The sequence below is a fragment of the Paecilomyces variotii genome, assembly GCF_004022145.1.
Source record: "Paecilomyces variotii strain CBS 101075 chromosome Unknown C8Q69scaffold_8, whole genome shotgun sequence".
Lineage (NCBI taxonomy): Eukaryota > Fungi > Ascomycota > Eurotiomycetes > Eurotiales > Thermoascaceae > Paecilomyces > Paecilomyces variotii.
Window position 1 is genome coordinate 1,213,402 of NW_021167147.1, and position 15,203 is coordinate 1,228,604.

At 51.4% G+C, this 15,203-nt stretch overlaps 5 protein-coding genes across 5 annotated transcripts; 3 read left to right on the forward strand and 2 right to left on the reverse strand.

Moving 5' to 3' along the window:
- Positions 1-347: 347 nt before the first annotated feature.
- C8Q69DRAFT_320764 (hypothetical protein) lies at positions 348-3,367 on the reverse strand. The gene is made up of 5 exons (XM_028627363.1): positions 2,871-3,367; positions 2,774-2,813; positions 2,381-2,709; positions 827-2,328; positions 348-770 (listed from the first exon to the last, which is right to left on the reverse strand). The coding sequence occupies exons 1-5, from the start codon at positions 3,058-3,060 to the stop codon at positions 525-527; spliced, it is 2,307 nt and encodes a 768-aa protein (XP_028483868.1). The 5' UTR covers positions 3,061-3,367; the 3' UTR covers positions 348-524.
- C8Q69DRAFT_320729 (hypothetical protein) lies at positions 2,869-4,299 on the forward strand. Its single transcript, XM_028627362.1, has 2 exons — positions 2,869-3,638; positions 3,702-4,299. Exons 1-2 carry the CDS (start codon positions 3,150-3,152, stop codon positions 4,167-4,169), a joined length of 957 nt encoding a protein of 318 aa, XP_028483869.1. The 5' UTR covers positions 2,869-3,149; the 3' UTR covers positions 4,170-4,299.
- A 1,129-nt stretch (positions 4,300-5,428) lies between these two features.
- Positions 5,429-7,905, forward strand: C8Q69DRAFT_404873 (putative chromatin assembly factor 1 subunit B; the record flags this gene model as incomplete). Its single annotated transcript, XM_028628051.1, has 6 exons — positions 5,429-5,532; positions 5,598-5,613; positions 5,673-5,775; positions 5,829-6,065; positions 6,118-7,225; positions 7,275-7,905. 6 exons carry the CDS (start codon positions 5,429-5,431, stop codon positions 7,903-7,905), a joined length of 2,199 nt encoding a protein of 732 aa, XP_028483870.1.
- Positions 7,906-9,056: 1,151 nt separating this feature from the next.
- C8Q69DRAFT_320784 (putative alpha,alpha-trehalose phosphate synthase subunit) lies at positions 9,057-12,121 on the reverse strand. Its single transcript, XM_028627364.1, has 3 exons — positions 11,917-12,121; positions 10,545-11,859; positions 9,057-10,491 (listed from the first exon to the last, which is right to left on the reverse strand). The coding sequence occupies exons 1-3, from the start codon at positions 11,937-11,939 to the stop codon at positions 9,151-9,153; spliced, it is 2,679 nt and encodes an 892-aa protein (XP_028483871.1). The 5' UTR covers positions 11,940-12,121; the 3' UTR covers positions 9,057-9,150.
- An 859-nt stretch (positions 12,122-12,980) lies between these two features.
- Positions 12,981-14,719, forward strand: C8Q69DRAFT_446124 (alpha,alpha-trehalose-phosphate synthase 2; the record flags this gene model as incomplete). The annotated part of the gene is made up of 5 exons (XM_028629111.1): positions 12,981-13,290; positions 13,406-13,781; positions 13,834-14,204; positions 14,269-14,608; positions 14,668-14,719. 5 exons carry the CDS (start codon positions 12,981-12,983, stop codon positions 14,717-14,719), a joined length of 1,449 nt encoding a protein of 482 aa, XP_028483872.1.
- Positions 14,720-15,203: the final 484 nt, after the last annotated feature.

Below are 15,203 nucleotides of genomic sequence, written 5' to 3' on the forward strand. Positions count from 1 at the left end.
ATATCGATAGTGCAAATATACACATACATATACCGATGAAATCGCCATTTTCCGCCTGCGTAGAAGAATTGAATATGGTCAAGAATGTAATAATACGTGAGTTTTCTAGACGTATGTACATACGACTGTATTCGACGGTTCGTACTGCAGATACGATGTATCATTATCATTTGACCACCCACTCTGTCAGGTCAGAATATAAACATTTTGAGCCATAGCATAGCAACATAGGTATTCTCCCAGAGGATGATGCCTGATAAAAGCAACGCCGTATCCAATCCGATCCAATCCAAATACTCCATCCACATAAGACCGGTCCATGGACACGAGACATTCACGAATAGCAAAATGGTATATAGCACTTGTACACGCGGCGAGGACTAATGGCAAATAAACAATACTATGAAGGGTGGGGTTATTGATAACTTGTTTCGTAAAAAAGAGGTCAAGGGTTAAGATAGCACCGTTCCGTACTGGAAAGGAAAGGAAAGGCAGAAAGTCTGGTTATAAGGGTAACTGATTGCTCATATCATCCTTTCTAGTTTCTTAGCTGCCCGTTCGAGCTGCGCGTTGAAGGATTTGATCTGATTGAGTAGTCCACCCTGTGAACCGGGCGCGGCGGAGCTGACGTTCTCTGCGACGGTGCGGAGCATGAATTCTAGACCGGCTGTCGTAGGCTCGTCGTCGTCGGATGGGCGGTCGTTGCGAGCTTTGTTGCGGTCGATGGCGAGTTCGAGACTATGGAGGGAGTTGTTGATTGCGTTTCGAGCCTGTTTTTCTTTGATTAGTCTCGTGCTTAGTGTCTGAGATCTAGGGAGGTTCATACCATTTTCGCATTCTCATCTTCCGTATGTTTCCTCCGAACCTCGTCCATTCGCAGCGCAACCTCCTCTCGTTGTCGACGGATATGTAGAAGACGGCTACGCATATCTGCCATTTTGCGCTTGGCTTTCTTTAACTGTGCGCTGAGGGAGAAATTGCTATCTAGCATCTCGCTCATTTCGAAGAGTCGTCCCTCAAGCTCTGCGCCGAAGGCCTCTACTGCTTTTCGTTTCCGCGTCCATTCTGCTCGTCGGGCCTGGTTGGATTCGTTGGCGATGCCGTTCTTGAGCGTCGTTAGCGTCTTATCCAGGGTCTCGCGGCAGATCTGGCTGAGAACGTCGGCGGGATTGACGCCTGAACGACCGGAGAGGTCTTTGACGGTGGATTCTTCTGCCTCGTCGGCAGATTCTGATGAGTCTGGGACAGCACTGAGCGCTTCAATGTTGGCGAGGCGATGAACCGTCACAGGGACGGTCTCTCCGCGAGTTCTCTTCTCTCTGGTCGTGGGCTCTGCTTTGCCCTCCTCATCGTCATCCTCGGTCCTGGTGGCCTTCTCCTTGCGTGCTTTCGCTTTCTTGGGCGCTTTCTTAGTGGCTGATGATTCGCGTCGAGTAGAAGATTCTGCTTGTGGTTGGTCCACTTGCTCTTCCTCGTCGATATCCTGTCGTTGCCGTGAAGGGGAGGCTTCTGGTTCTTCTGGTACGCTCTCTGTAGAAGACCGGTTCCTCGTGGGAGGACGTCCGATTGATTTCCGCTGCTTCCCTTTCTTCGTGCGTTTCTGGCGCGATGTTTGATTCTTTTCCTGCTCTTCAACTTCTTCGGGTTTTGCCTGTTGCCGCTCCTCTACTCTCTCATCATCTACCGGGATCTCACGTTGCTTTCCAAGGGACTTTCTGGACCTCTTCGGTTGTCTTGAATTCTCTTCTGCAGGAGATGTCTCTTTCCCAGTGTCTTTGCGCGCATTGCTTGTCGTTTTAGCAGCTGTTCTTCCCCTCTTTCGAGTCTCCTGAGGACTTGAAACCTCCTGCGGTTCGACTGTCTTCTGTAATGACCGTCTTGATGATCGAGATGGTTGAGCAGCTTCCACAGGCTCTTCAATCCTCTCAGCATTGTTGATATCTGCAGCACTCTCCACTGTAGGTCCACTTTTCCGATTCTCGGCAGTGGAAGCCCGTTTCTTGCGCTGACTTTTGGTATTTGTTATGCTCGGATCAGCAGCGTCTGCTGGTTGCACTTCGTCACCATGATCCTTATCAACGCCGTTCGTGCCATTTGCAGCTTGGGAGACCGGCTCGACCTGCTGCTCTGTGCCCCGTTCTGCGGACGTAGTATCTCGAGGTCTCCGAGAATTTGTTTTCGCAATTGTGGGAGATTCTTCAGCTAAGCCTGGGTTCGCTGCGGTATCCGACTGCACGTCATCTCCGCTCGAAACGGTTCCGGGCTGAGGGTCGACCCGGTCTGTTTGTTTAGCGTTCGAAGTCGTTTTCGCATTCTCTGATAGAGGACCTAGAACTGCATATTAGAAAAGCCACATGCGATTGTATAGGAATTTCCCCACTTATTCTTCTTCGTTTTGCGCTCCGTCCCTGTTCCGGTACGTCGTCTGATGGGAGGTCGAACGTGGACGGCCTCTCTGGGAGATGATTCCGTGAGCTCGAAGATCTCGGGTGGTCTCTCTGAGAACTACGCGATCCAGAAGACGGCGTTGCCTCTGGTGGTTGTGAGGGTGGTGTAGGTTGCTTATTTGGAGTTGCGCTCCGTCGCGGTGAAACGCGAGGTACCGGGAGATTTGTCGAAGCCCGCGGAGACTGTCGCGGAGGCTCCGCGGGCTCAGGCCCTGGTAATCCGAAAGAGAAGCCGAAATCAACTGCTTTTATCTGGCGCGTACTGTAGTGATTGTCCGTTAGCTGTATAGTCTATGTTTGTATCGGCGGGGTGGTCGTGAACATACCCGGCTCCGCGCTGGCGCATCTGCAAGCGCTCCTCGCGATCTGCAGGGCATCCTATCAGTAATTATCTCGCATAAAAGATTCTGGAAGATCGCATACTGGAAGCCATGTTTGCAATGCGAAGTGCTCGCAAAGCTTGACGCGCCGGACGCGAGTTGTCTCGCAGGGCAAGCTTCGCGATAGACGGAGGAGCTGCGGGACGCCGAGTTGCGCCCGATGCGGTTTGGCGCCGCTGGAAAACCGACAGCTCGACTTTCTCCGCAATCGTTGGAGAGATCTTTGGCAGCATCCTCGATCCATTGCGCCTGGCATCCTCGAGTGGTTAGACGTGCGAATGTCCTTTTTTGAATATTGTTCTTGATCCCTGCATAATTCGAAATGGGCTGGTTCTGGGGTGGTTCGAACAGTGACGATCCGACAAAGAAGCTCGATCCGAGCCTTCGTGAATACCTCGAGAAAGAGGCCCCTGCCAAATACACACCGGCAGAGATTCCTTCGTCTTCGTCTACGTCTAGAGAGACCCAGCCAAATGAGTCGTCTTCGAAAGCTACATCCTCCGATGCATCGGAACCGAAAGTCCCCTCCGCCTCTCTCTACCCGGACGGCCGATATGCTCATCTGTGGAAAACGTATAAACCTCTAAAGGAGACCGAGGAATCGATGACGACGGGCGCGGAGAGGGTGATTGAACAATTCAAGCAGCGCAAAGATACGCTTCACAATGCGGCGATGGAGAACTGTGCGTTGGAACACGAGGCTCTCACGTTCTGCTTCCAGACGGGAGACTGGAAGAAGAAGCTGAAGGCGCGTGTGACGATGTGCTCGGAGGAAAACAAAAAGTTTTCTCGGTGCTATACTACGCAGGCTGTAAGATCCTCCCTCTCGATATAAACTCTTAGTCGCAATGGTCAGATCACTGATATGGGCTAGAAATTCCTCCAAGCACTCGGGTATGCCTCGTCATTTGAGTGGGACGACGAAAAGGAAGAGCGGATTCAGATGCATGCAGACAAGCTGTATCATCAAATGCTGGACTACGAGAGGCGGGTGGAGGAAGCACAGGCGGCTGGTTTCGAACCACCTCCAATTACTTCCCTTTTCAACCCTGATGCGGCACCCATCCCCCAGAAGCTTCCCCAGGATGCGAAGTCGACAGAGGTGGAGATTCCAGGTGTGGACAAGCTGCCTGACGGCTTCAAGCCTTCCAAACCGCTCGAGCAGCTCACGCCCCATGAACGTGAACTCGAGGTCCAGGCGCACAAGGCATCGCTGGAACAGCAGAGGAAATACGCCGAGGAGGCGAGCCCCTTTATGAAGTCCCAAGAAACCGCACGACAGAAACGACAGGAGAAAGCCATCAGCTGGTTTGGAGAGACCATCGGAAAATGGATCACCTAGCTGTGCCTCCTTTGGCTGTGATGTAACCCGCAGTGATTTTCATTTCTTTGTATATTATTCTATTGCGTTGACACCCAATTTTGGGCTTGCAGAGAGCGACGGGCGTGGCACTTAGACTTCCTATACGGCGAACACGGGAATTATATATGGTTCGATGAACGAGAACTCTCTTCTCTCACGGTACGAAGCTGTTTCCTGTGGATTGATAGGATCTTATACAGCCACTGTAGTCAGGCGACCAACTAGCTAACTAGTAAACTAGTTAATCAATGCCAATCCGGTTGACATAATCGTCTACGTAGATATTTAACAGAGTTAACCACTAACTAAATAGTTATTGGATGAGACGTGGAATTCCCGATTCGATACTCTCGCGAGGCTCCTTCTATGTTCGGCTTCTTGCTCCGGTGTGCTACGTAGAGTATATTATCCTACGAATTAATCACGAAGAATTCCCTAGCAGGTCCGTGGAGACAGTTCCGTTGCTAGCCGGTAACATAGGCATCTGCGGATAGTCGGAGATGCTGTGTAGTAAGTAGAACAATGGCTAACTATACTGGCGAAGGGCCAATTGCCAGTACCTTGGTTGAAGATCACGGACCATTCAATTAACACATTCGAGGTAAGGTGTCAATTACTCTTACCTATCTTAGCGATGTCCATTCTTAGAGTAACTCAACTGTAGTCTCGCAACACCACTGCTCACGGAAGGAGAAATAGATGCCCTGATTTTTTCGCATCCCCCACCACGTCCCTCTATTTTCCGTTAACCCAAGATACATTCGCCAATCCCTCTCTTTTCTTGAATGGGGCAACGGGCGACGGCGTGAACGACGGTGCGGTTGTAACAGTAGGGCTGACCATCAGCGACACGGGCTGATTCGTTCCCGCCCTTGTCGCGTTCCGCAGCCGGCAGCGCGAGAAACACGAGAGGGAAGAGAGAGAGAGAATCGACATCACGACTCTTCGAAGCTGGCTACTTGATACTTACCAGCAGTCTCCAGCATCGACGTCTATACCGTGAATTGGCATTCCCTGTCCTACACTGCTGACGGCCATCTTCACCTCCAGCCACAATCCTCACTCCCCGGACCTTTCCTCCTTGCAGCTGTCGTCTCGACCACTTGAAACCTCGGAACGGCCATCCCGTTTCTCCCATTTCATTCAGCTCGTTGCTGAGCCTGGCTGACCTCCATCTCGACACCGACGCTTTTTTGGCCTCAGCAGTTCCAGGGGGGCATTGAGCTGCTGTGCCCATCATGAAAGCCACCCCGTTGCTCATTGCATGGCATAATGACAATGCCCCCATTTACTCCGTGCACTTCGATCCGCATGGGAAGGGTCGATTGGCTACGGCCGGCAAGTATGTGTTACAGATATCCAGCCTTTTCCTCCGGACGCCTGACTGATTGTTTTTTTCTCTTGCAGTGATAATAATGTCAGAGTACGAATCGCCCGTCCCACGGTCCTTTGTCCCCGCCGCCTTACTGATCACGTATCCAGCTCTGGAAAGTCGAATCTACAGGGGAGGAGAGGAAGATAACCTACTTGAGCACTCTGATTAAGCACACACAAGCCGTCAATGTGGTCCGGTTCAGTCCCAAAGGTATGGAAATTATCTTGGAGGGGTTCTGTTGCAAAGTCACTGACAGCTGACAGGCGAGATGCTGGCATCTGCCGGGGATGATGGAAATGTGCTGCTGTGGGTTCCGTCGGAGCTTCAGACTGCTTCAGGACTCGGGGAGGACAGGGCAGATGATAAGGAAACTTGGCGTGTCAAGCACATGTGCAGGTCGTCCGGTGCGGAGATTTATGACCTGGCCTGGTCCCCAGATGGTGTATTCTTCATAACTGGAAGCATGGACAATATTGCTCGGATCTACAATGCGCAGACAGGTTTGTGTCATACAAGATGGTTGCCGGATCCCTTGCTAATGTTATCACCTAGGACAAATGGTTCGACAGATCGCAGAACACTCTCACTATGTGCAGGGCGTAGCTTGGGATCCGCTCAATGAGTTCGTGGCTACCCAGTCTTCCGACCGGTCGGTGCATATCTACAGTTTGAAAACCAAGGATGGCCAGTTTACGTTGACGTCGCACGGCAAATTTCTAAAGATGGACTTGCCAGCGCGACGGATATCCTCGAACAGTCCTGCGCCGCCGGAACTGAACACCAGAGCGCAGTCGGCAACGAGCAACCCAATTGCCATTGCATCACCCGCACCATCTACTCCTGGTACTCCCAAGGCATCGAACCTACCAATGGATCCTCCTCCTGTCTCTCACAGTCGTCGGTCATCTTTCGGATCAGCTACGTCCATCCGCCGTTCGGTGTCCCCGGCGCCATCGTTGCCGCTGCCTGCGGTGAGACCATTGGAAGTCTCATCCCCGAGTCTCTTTGGTGGTAACACTAGTGGCCTGGCTGTTAAGAATGCCAACATTTATGCGAATGAGACGTTTACTTCTTTTTTCCGGCGATTGACATTCGCGCCGGACGGAAGTCTACTGTTCACACCTGCTGGGCAGTACAAGACGTCTCAAGTGTCACTTACCGATCCGACAAAGACTACAGACGATGTAATAAACACTGTCTATATCTATACGCGTGCGGGCTTCAACAAACCCCCAATTGCCCACCTCCCTGGACATAAGAAGCCTTCGGTTGCAGTCAAATGTTCCCCGGTGTTCTACACTCTGCGCCAAGGGGTGAAACCTACAAGTCACGTCACTATAGACACCTCTTCTGGAGAAGAAGCATTTGGTTCTCTGCCAGATCCAGTAGTGTCTTCTAACGGCTCCACGGACGGTAACTCCATGGAGCCGCCGTCCCTCCCTCTCACAGGAGACTCGTCGAAGTCAGAGACGTCTCGAAAGGCTTCAGACAGCGAAGGCAACGCTGCTAGCCAGCCTCCTGGTCCAGTATTCTCCTTGCCATACAGAATAGTGTACGCTGTGGCAACGCAGGATGCTGTCCTTGTGTATGATACGCAACAGCAGACGCCGTTGTGTGTTGTAAGCAACTTGCATTTTGCTACATTTACCGACCTTACATGGTAAGTCTTCCAACTCTTTCTATCTTAGACCCTTGCTAACGCTGTGCAGGTCGCATGACGGATTGACTCTGATCATGAGTTCTTCCGACGGTTTCTGTTCGACTCTGTCATTCTCTCCTGGGGAGTTAGGGGAGCAGTACAAGCCAGTGTCTACTCCACACCCCCCTGTCGTCTCGACTGCACCGTCTACAAGCCACACACCCGCACCAACAAGCCATATTTCGTCTCCTTCTGTGGTGAAGACAAGCCCTGGGCCAGTGGCCGCTCTCGCTTCCCAGCCTGCTGCAACGCCTCGGCCTTCCAGTCCCGCGCGATCTAATTCTACCTCTTCCGTTGCCACTCTCTCCTCCACCCAGCAGCCACAGACAGTCATTAACAACCCAACCCCGACATTGGGGTCTGTGCCCCTGGTTACGGCAGCCAATTCAGCGCAGCCCCCAACCCTTCCTCTTACAACGCCCCCACAGACGCCAATGTCGTCTGGTGTATCCCATAGCGCGAGGAGCTCTGTGAGCGGCAGCGTTCTAGGCAAACGGGATATCGGTGCTGCAAGCGAGTCAGAGAAGGAAGAATCCAAGGGTCAGAGTAATGAGAATCAGCCTCAGCAATCTAAAAAGCGACGGATAGCTCCCACACTTGTCTCAGGTGGAAACAATGATAATCCTGATGTCGCTGGCTGAGTCTTGATGGATATTCATATCCCTTTTTGTCATTTGAATTCCTTTTATACCTCCGAAGAGCACTGTCCCTGGTATTAGCTGGATGCAGGTTTCTATGGATCTTGATGACTAATGCCTTTCTATTCCCACCCTGCTGTTTCTCTTTCTGAACCAAGTGGATGTTCCCCCGGTTTTACGAGCTGGACCTACACTCTCCTCATCTCTCTCCAAACCACCGTTTCAATCCTCCCCGGCTCCCCCACCTCTCCTGATCATCCCCGCGGTACGTCGCCGGGGACGGGCACGTATCACGTGGTGCCAGTCAGGTAACCTGGCACGGCGTGGCAACTCTCCCGCATCACATCATGTAGTCTCCAGATCCCTCCGAAGATGCATTGGGCCCAATCGGGCAACAATAAATGAATTGTCGTGCCTTTATCCTTTCCTCCCTGTATTTGACAATGGGCTTTACGCTTTGCACTTCTTGTCTTTGTCAATAGCTACTTATCCTTTTCACCGTGTGATGTTCCCACTGTTTTTGTGCCTCGAGGGCCGAGTGAAGTATGTTGTGGGTAGGCAATTGAATAGAATTGGCTTTTTTTAACTTTATTTTTTTTTTGCTTCCACCTTCCATTTCATTGACTTTGCTATTACTTATTACTTATTCTTCTTTCTGATCATGAAATAATGGATGACTAACGGGGCGGTGGTAGTTAGTCAATTACAGGGAATTCCTATAATTATTAGAAATGTATTCTCTCATAGACTGCATTTTTCATTACTATCATTCCTTCAGCTTGTTCTCATTAGCATACATACATTAAAAGTGCGAAAAGAGGTAGTAGCAGAAAAAAAAAAGAGAAAGAGAGAAAGAGAACAAAAAGGGTAAAACTCGTAACCCCGCCCGCTTATCTCCTTGTCGGAATTCTGAATCGACAGAGCGTGTGCTTTATAGTAGATACGTAATGAAGATTTAGAAGAGGGAAGCAAGGGGAGGAGAAGGGGGGACGGTAACTGTCCAAAGCAGTTCGTGTGCGTGTTTCTCCCTTTTGCATTTTTTGTGGGTAGATTAGTCCCATTTCCTCTCCTGGAGATGTATACTCTGGTCCGTTAGTTTGACGATGCGTAATGACATGGAATAACTAGAACGGATGTTCTTCTAGAAGAAATATGTCGTCATGGATCGTTGAAGTTTTTTTTCGTGGGCTGTTGCCGAGGCATGTATTGTTCTAATTGCATGATGAGCGGGATACATATCCTTGCCACTCACGAAGTACCGTTCACATCCGGAGGAGCTTGCAGAGTAGCCAGGATATCGGTGACGCTCACTTCGTTGAGCAGCATGGCCTTGGCTTCGGTGACATGACTGCCAACGGTGACTGTGGCGACGTCTGGGACAGTGCCTTTTTGGCCCAGCGCGTTGGCCCAGCGGAAAAGAGGCTCGTCGCCGCGAGCACCGCCCGCGACAAGGATGAAGTCTGGCTTTTCCGACAGTCGCTCGAGGATGGATTGTGCTGCGGTCGCTTTGGTGACTTCCGTGGGCTCTACGGTCACGGCACCTTTCGTCAAGACGGCTCGGATAGGCTCGCTACCTCGAGAACCGTTGATCTGGTCGGCAAGCTCAGAGGCCTGTCGGGCGGCGAGTTCGGGATCATAAGCATCTTTGTACCAGAAGGTTATGGAACAACGTCCCTCTTCGATGGAGCTTCCGTCGGTCCTCTCCTGGAAGTAATGGATGACTTTGCGGATGCCATCTCTCCACTCCTTGGTCTTACTGGCGTCTACCAGCTCTTCCCATCTTTCTGAACCTGCAGTGCGAAGGAAGCAGCCATTTTCAGCAATGAGACCTACATCCTTGGAGAGACCCTCGATCCGGGATTCGAGATCTTCCGGGGCTTTGCTGCTGGTGAGGTAGACGATATTGTTGGGATCCTTTAGCAGCCCATTCAGTGCAGCGATCGTTCGCTTGGGCGGGGTCTTGGGGGAAAGCGAGAGTGAAATGTCATCCTCGACGATGAACAGGCGGCGGTGGGCGCGCTTATATGATTCCTTCAGAGCATCCATTGAGAAAGGCGAGACGAAACTCGGTTCGTGGGACAATTGGGTCTGATGAGCGTCGGATAGGGCTTGATCGAGCGACTTGCACCATGCTTGCGCGGTATGAGGAGCCATCTTGTCGATGAGGAATTGCCAGTTCTTCTGCTTCTGCTCTGCAGGCATTTCGAGCGCTCGATTGATGGCCTCTGCACATTGCTTGTAGTCCCAAGGGTTCACCAGAAGTTCGTGTCCGGAGAAAATATGAGCGCTTCCAGTGAATTCACTCAGGATGAGAGAACCGTAACGCTGCGGCGAAAGCTTGCCATCCTGGCAGTGCAGATAGTCATGACCGGTCAGGTTCATTCCGTCTCTCAAACTCGTCACCATGAAGATCTCCGCTACTGTCATGAGCGCGAGGAACTGGGAGTAACTGATATCCTGCTTCAATAGCACTAGTGGTTGATGTGTCAGAGTGGAGTACACAGAGTTAATTCTCATTGCGATCTTGGAGATCTGGGCCTCGAGCTCGGGAAGCTCAGACATCGAGGAAGCAACTTGAACGAGGACGACCTGTTCACAATGTTAGCCAGCAAGGAATGATCAAGAGGAAAGTCTGACCTTACGTTTTCTCTCCATTTCGGGTATTTCTTTAGAAACAACTCGTAGGATAGTAGCTTCTGTTTGATACCACCGGGAGCGTCGAGGCGATCGCGGGCTACGATCAAATGCTTTCCTTCGTATCTGTCGCGAATCTTCGAGACCCAATCTTGGACTTCCGCTGTCTTCCGCGTCTCATAGAGAGAGACTGGATCGATTCCGATGGGGGTATTTTTCACGTGAATGAAACGGTCTCTGAACTGCACACCATCGGAGGTGACCTCGAGACTTAGAAGGCGGCTACAGGTCTGCAGGAAGTGGTGACAGTATTCCTCCGTCTGGAAGGCCACAAGATCCGCCCCCAGCAGTCCCTCCAGAAGTGCATCTCTGATGGCCAGACATCGGAACACCTCTGAGGAGGGGAAAGCGGCATGCATGAAGAATCCAATCTCCGCTTCTGGTAGTTTCTTTCGTAGTAATGCAGGAAGCAGCAGGAGGTGATAGTCATGGACCCAGATACTATCACCAGGCTTCCAGTTTGACGCGATCGTATCTGCGAAGGCCTCATTGACCTTGACGTACTGTCTCCAGGTGTGATCATCGTATTCCTTGTGTCTGGGGCTCTCCTGGACCTGGTAATGGAAAGCCGGCCACAACACCGTTCTACAGAAATGCGAATAATGACCGTCGAATTCGCTGTCGCTCACGAAGACTGGAAGCGAGTCATACTCCTCCCGTAGGGTCCTATCGATGTTCGATCGCGTGTGCTCTTTCAAGGAATCCGTAGGCATTCCCAGCGTACCAACCCACGTCTTGTTTGGCAGGATGCCTGCGTCTGCAGCTGCGTTGATGGCATTGCGTAGGCCACCATTGCCTTGTTCAGCGGCCTTGACCACCCAGTCTACATCGGACAGCAAAACTTGCGGACTGCCATTATCGTCATCCGAGTCTATTGAGTCGGAAATAGCACCGTCCCCAAGTTTGACTGAGGTCTCGTCCCCTCCCGGACGGCTCAAGATAGATGAGTCCGGATGGGTGACGGCCTTCAACTTGGGCTGATTGAACTTATGACTGGCACCCCAGGAAACTGAACGCGGCTCACTGGGCGTGGGTCCTTTCGGAAGATCTGCAGCCGGTGCCTCTGCAGCCGCATAGAATGGCTTAAAGATCTTCTCATGGTCTGTCGTGGCTCCCGGTGTCAGGGTCAGATTGAGATCTCTGGATTGCTCCCGTCGAGACTCAGCTAACCTTCCCTCAACCTTGCCGGGATGGTTGCGGGAGAAGCGACGACGACCGCGGCTTATTGCCGCTGCTTCGAAGTCAATCGTGTAGGGCAGAAACCTGGGGTACCTCAGTTAGCTCAAACTTCATGTAGGGTAATCGAATAGGAAAACATACAGTGATACTACGTAGACGGTCATGGTGTTAGTCTGCTCTGAGGGGAATAGTGATGATGATGACGACGATGATACAGTCTCCGTGTCCAGTCTGCTATCTACTGCAGTCGCGGGGAAACCAGGACAAAACCGATAGAGGGTGATTATATGATATGCCTTGCTTGCCTGAGTTGGGCAACCAGCCTTGTCTGGCAGAAGGGACCCCAGCGCTAAGGATTATTGGAACAAAGGTACGAGCATACTATGTCCGTGACAGGAAGCTGTCTATATGTTTCTGGCCACGAGGAGTCGAACAGGGACAGACGCAACGATCATGGTATGGCATGGAAGCAAGTGTTGTGACGTGGAAAGCTAGCCCGGATCTCCCAGGGAAGGGAAATAGCCGGGAATGGAATATTCTCGCCTTTTCCTGGTGGTGTTGAGCTGCTTATGCTTCGACCCAATGGCCATGACAGTTCGTGCCCAGTTTCAACATCGCAACGTCCCCGGTCCAGCCACTTCTCGAGCTTTCGACACGGTCTGGATCTGTGGTTATCAGCCGAGAACGCGATTGGGAGATCAAGATCGGGAATCGTCGCACGCTCCACTGCCAAACAACATCGCGAACGGATCCAACGGGATGCACCGAAGCGGGTGGAAAAAGACCGTCGAGCTTCGAGCAATAATCCTAATCCTCAAAGATGGCTTCAGGGCGTCATCATATCATATCAAGGTCCGTCGATCAGGATCCAGCGCGCCGCGGGGTGGGAAAAAAAGAAGAGAAAGAAGAGTCACCGCCGTCACACAGCATCCCACTTGGCCTTCAGCTAATAATACCATAATTTTTACCCCTCTACCATTCTAAAGTACCATACCATACTACTATACTTCCTCCCTCAGTTTCCTTCTCGACTTAGAAAAGCGCTGTGTTCGCCTTCTTCCCGACTTGTGTAATCCAATTGACCTGCTAACGACGCCCTGAACGCGCGCCCATACGATTCCCCCACCAGAGAGAGAGAGGACTTTGGCACTTCACCGCTGCCACTCCATTCCCGCGCACACAGAAGCTGGTCAAGCGCACACTTCATGTCGCCAGCACCGACTCTCGAATCCCCCACCGGGGCCTCCCGGTTGCTGCTGGTCTCCAATCGGTTGCCGATTACCATCAGGAGATCTGAAGGTGGAAAGTATGATTTCTCCATGTCCTCCGGTGGTCTGGTCACTGGTCTGAGTGGCCTGTCCAAGACGACTACCTTCCAATGGTACGGCTGGCCGGGCATGGAAGTACCTGAAGACGAGGTCAAGACAGTCAAGGACCGGTTGAAGGAGGAATACAATGCTACTCCCGTCTTCATCAACGACAAACTGGCCGATCGCCATTACAATGGCTTCTCAAGTACGTCGCACCACCTTCCGTGCCTTTCCCTTTCTCTTGCCCTTTTGTCCACACTAGGCTTTCCCCTCGTAGTCAATAAAATCCCGCAGAAACTGACGGAGATCCCGTGTCGTAGATTCTATCCTGTGGCCGCTGTTGCACTACCACCCCGGAGAGATCGTCTTCGATGAGAACGCCTGGGAAGCCTACCGGGAAGCGAACTTGATCTTCGCCAAGACAATCGCAAGAGAAGCAGAGGATGGAGATCTTATCTGGGTGCATGACTACCATCTCATGCTGCTACCGGAAATGCTCCGGGAGGAGCTCAATGCTCTGGGCAAGAAGAACATCCGGATGGGCTTCTTCCTGCACACACCATTCCCCAGTAGCGAGATCTATCGTATCCTACCTGTGCGGTCAGAACTCCTGCGCGGCGTGCTACATTGCGACTTGATCGGTTTCCACACGTTCGACTATGCGCGCCACTTCCTGAGCAGTTGCTCCCATATCCTGTAAGTGGTTCCATATATGGTTGATACGAAGCAGGGGCTAAAGTAGGCATAGTGGACTGGTCACAACTCCAAGCAGCGTCAAGTTCCAAGGCAAGACGGTGTCGGTCGGTGCATTCCCCATTGGAATCGACCCCGATAAGTTCACGGAGGGTCTCAAAAGCCCCAAGGTCCAGAGCCGCATTGCGAGCCTGGAGAACAAGTTCCAGGGCATGAAGTTGATGGTCAGCGTTGACCGTCTGGACTACATCAAGGGAATTCCCCAAAAGATGCACGCCCTAGAAGTCTTCCTATCAAACCACCCCGAGTGGGTGGGCAAGGTGGTTCTGGTCCAGGTTGCTGTCCCTAGCCGGCAAGACGTGGAAGAATATCAGAACCTGAGGGCAGTGGTTAACGAGTTGGTGGGACGCATCAACGGCAAATTCGGTAGGTGCCTTGTCCGATTCCTCCCTGCAACCACAAGACTCTAGACTAACAAGGACATGTGCAGGTACTGTTGACTACATGCCCATTCACTTCATGCACAAGTCAGTCAGCTTTGACGAGCTGCTTTCCCTATACGCAGTTTCCGATGCTTGCGTTGTCTCCTCGACACGGGATGGCATGAATCTCGTGTCCTTTGAGTACATCGCAAGCCAGCAGAAGCGTAAGGGGGTGCTGATTTTGTCAGAGTTTGCTGGTGCTGCTCAGAGTCTGAACGGCGCTCTCGTCGTCAACCCCTGGAACACTGAGGAGCTGGCGAAGGCCTACCAGGAAGCCATGTCCATGGACGACAACCAACGGGACCAGAAGTTCGACAAGCTCTACAAGTACATTACAAAGTATACAAGGTATGTCTCCGCCGCATTTCCAATGCTACCCATATAGACTTGTACTAACTGCCAAACAGCGCATTCTGGGGCAAGTCATTTGTAACCGAGCTGGCTCAATGTTCTTCCTGAAGACGACATGGCCTTTCGGGCGGTATAAGTTGCTTCCTTTATGGCATGCCATAGCTTTCATGGAGTCAGAGAGTGGTTTTTTTCACTACGGGAAAGACACGGGTATGAGAGCGCTTCTTCAATTTTAATCATAATGACCAGATACAGCTGCGTAAATCGCGATTTTTTCTGCCCAGTCAGCCTTTCAAAGCGAGTTTATGAATTGCATATGGGGATACGTGTTTTAATTGAGCAGACATAGCGTCGGTTTTATTCATTGTCATTAGCAAACCAGCGCCATGCCTATATGTTCTTCTATCTCCCAACAGTGATATTCTCTGTCTCCCGTCTACATATTCACCATTAAGGTTGGCATACGCCGACAATTTTCATCCAATGAATAGCCAGATTCATTGAATACAGTACAATCTGCTCTGTCCTGAGTAAATTTCTCCTCTCTCTCTCTCTCTCTTCACCATTTACCCCTCTATCATGAATATATAAT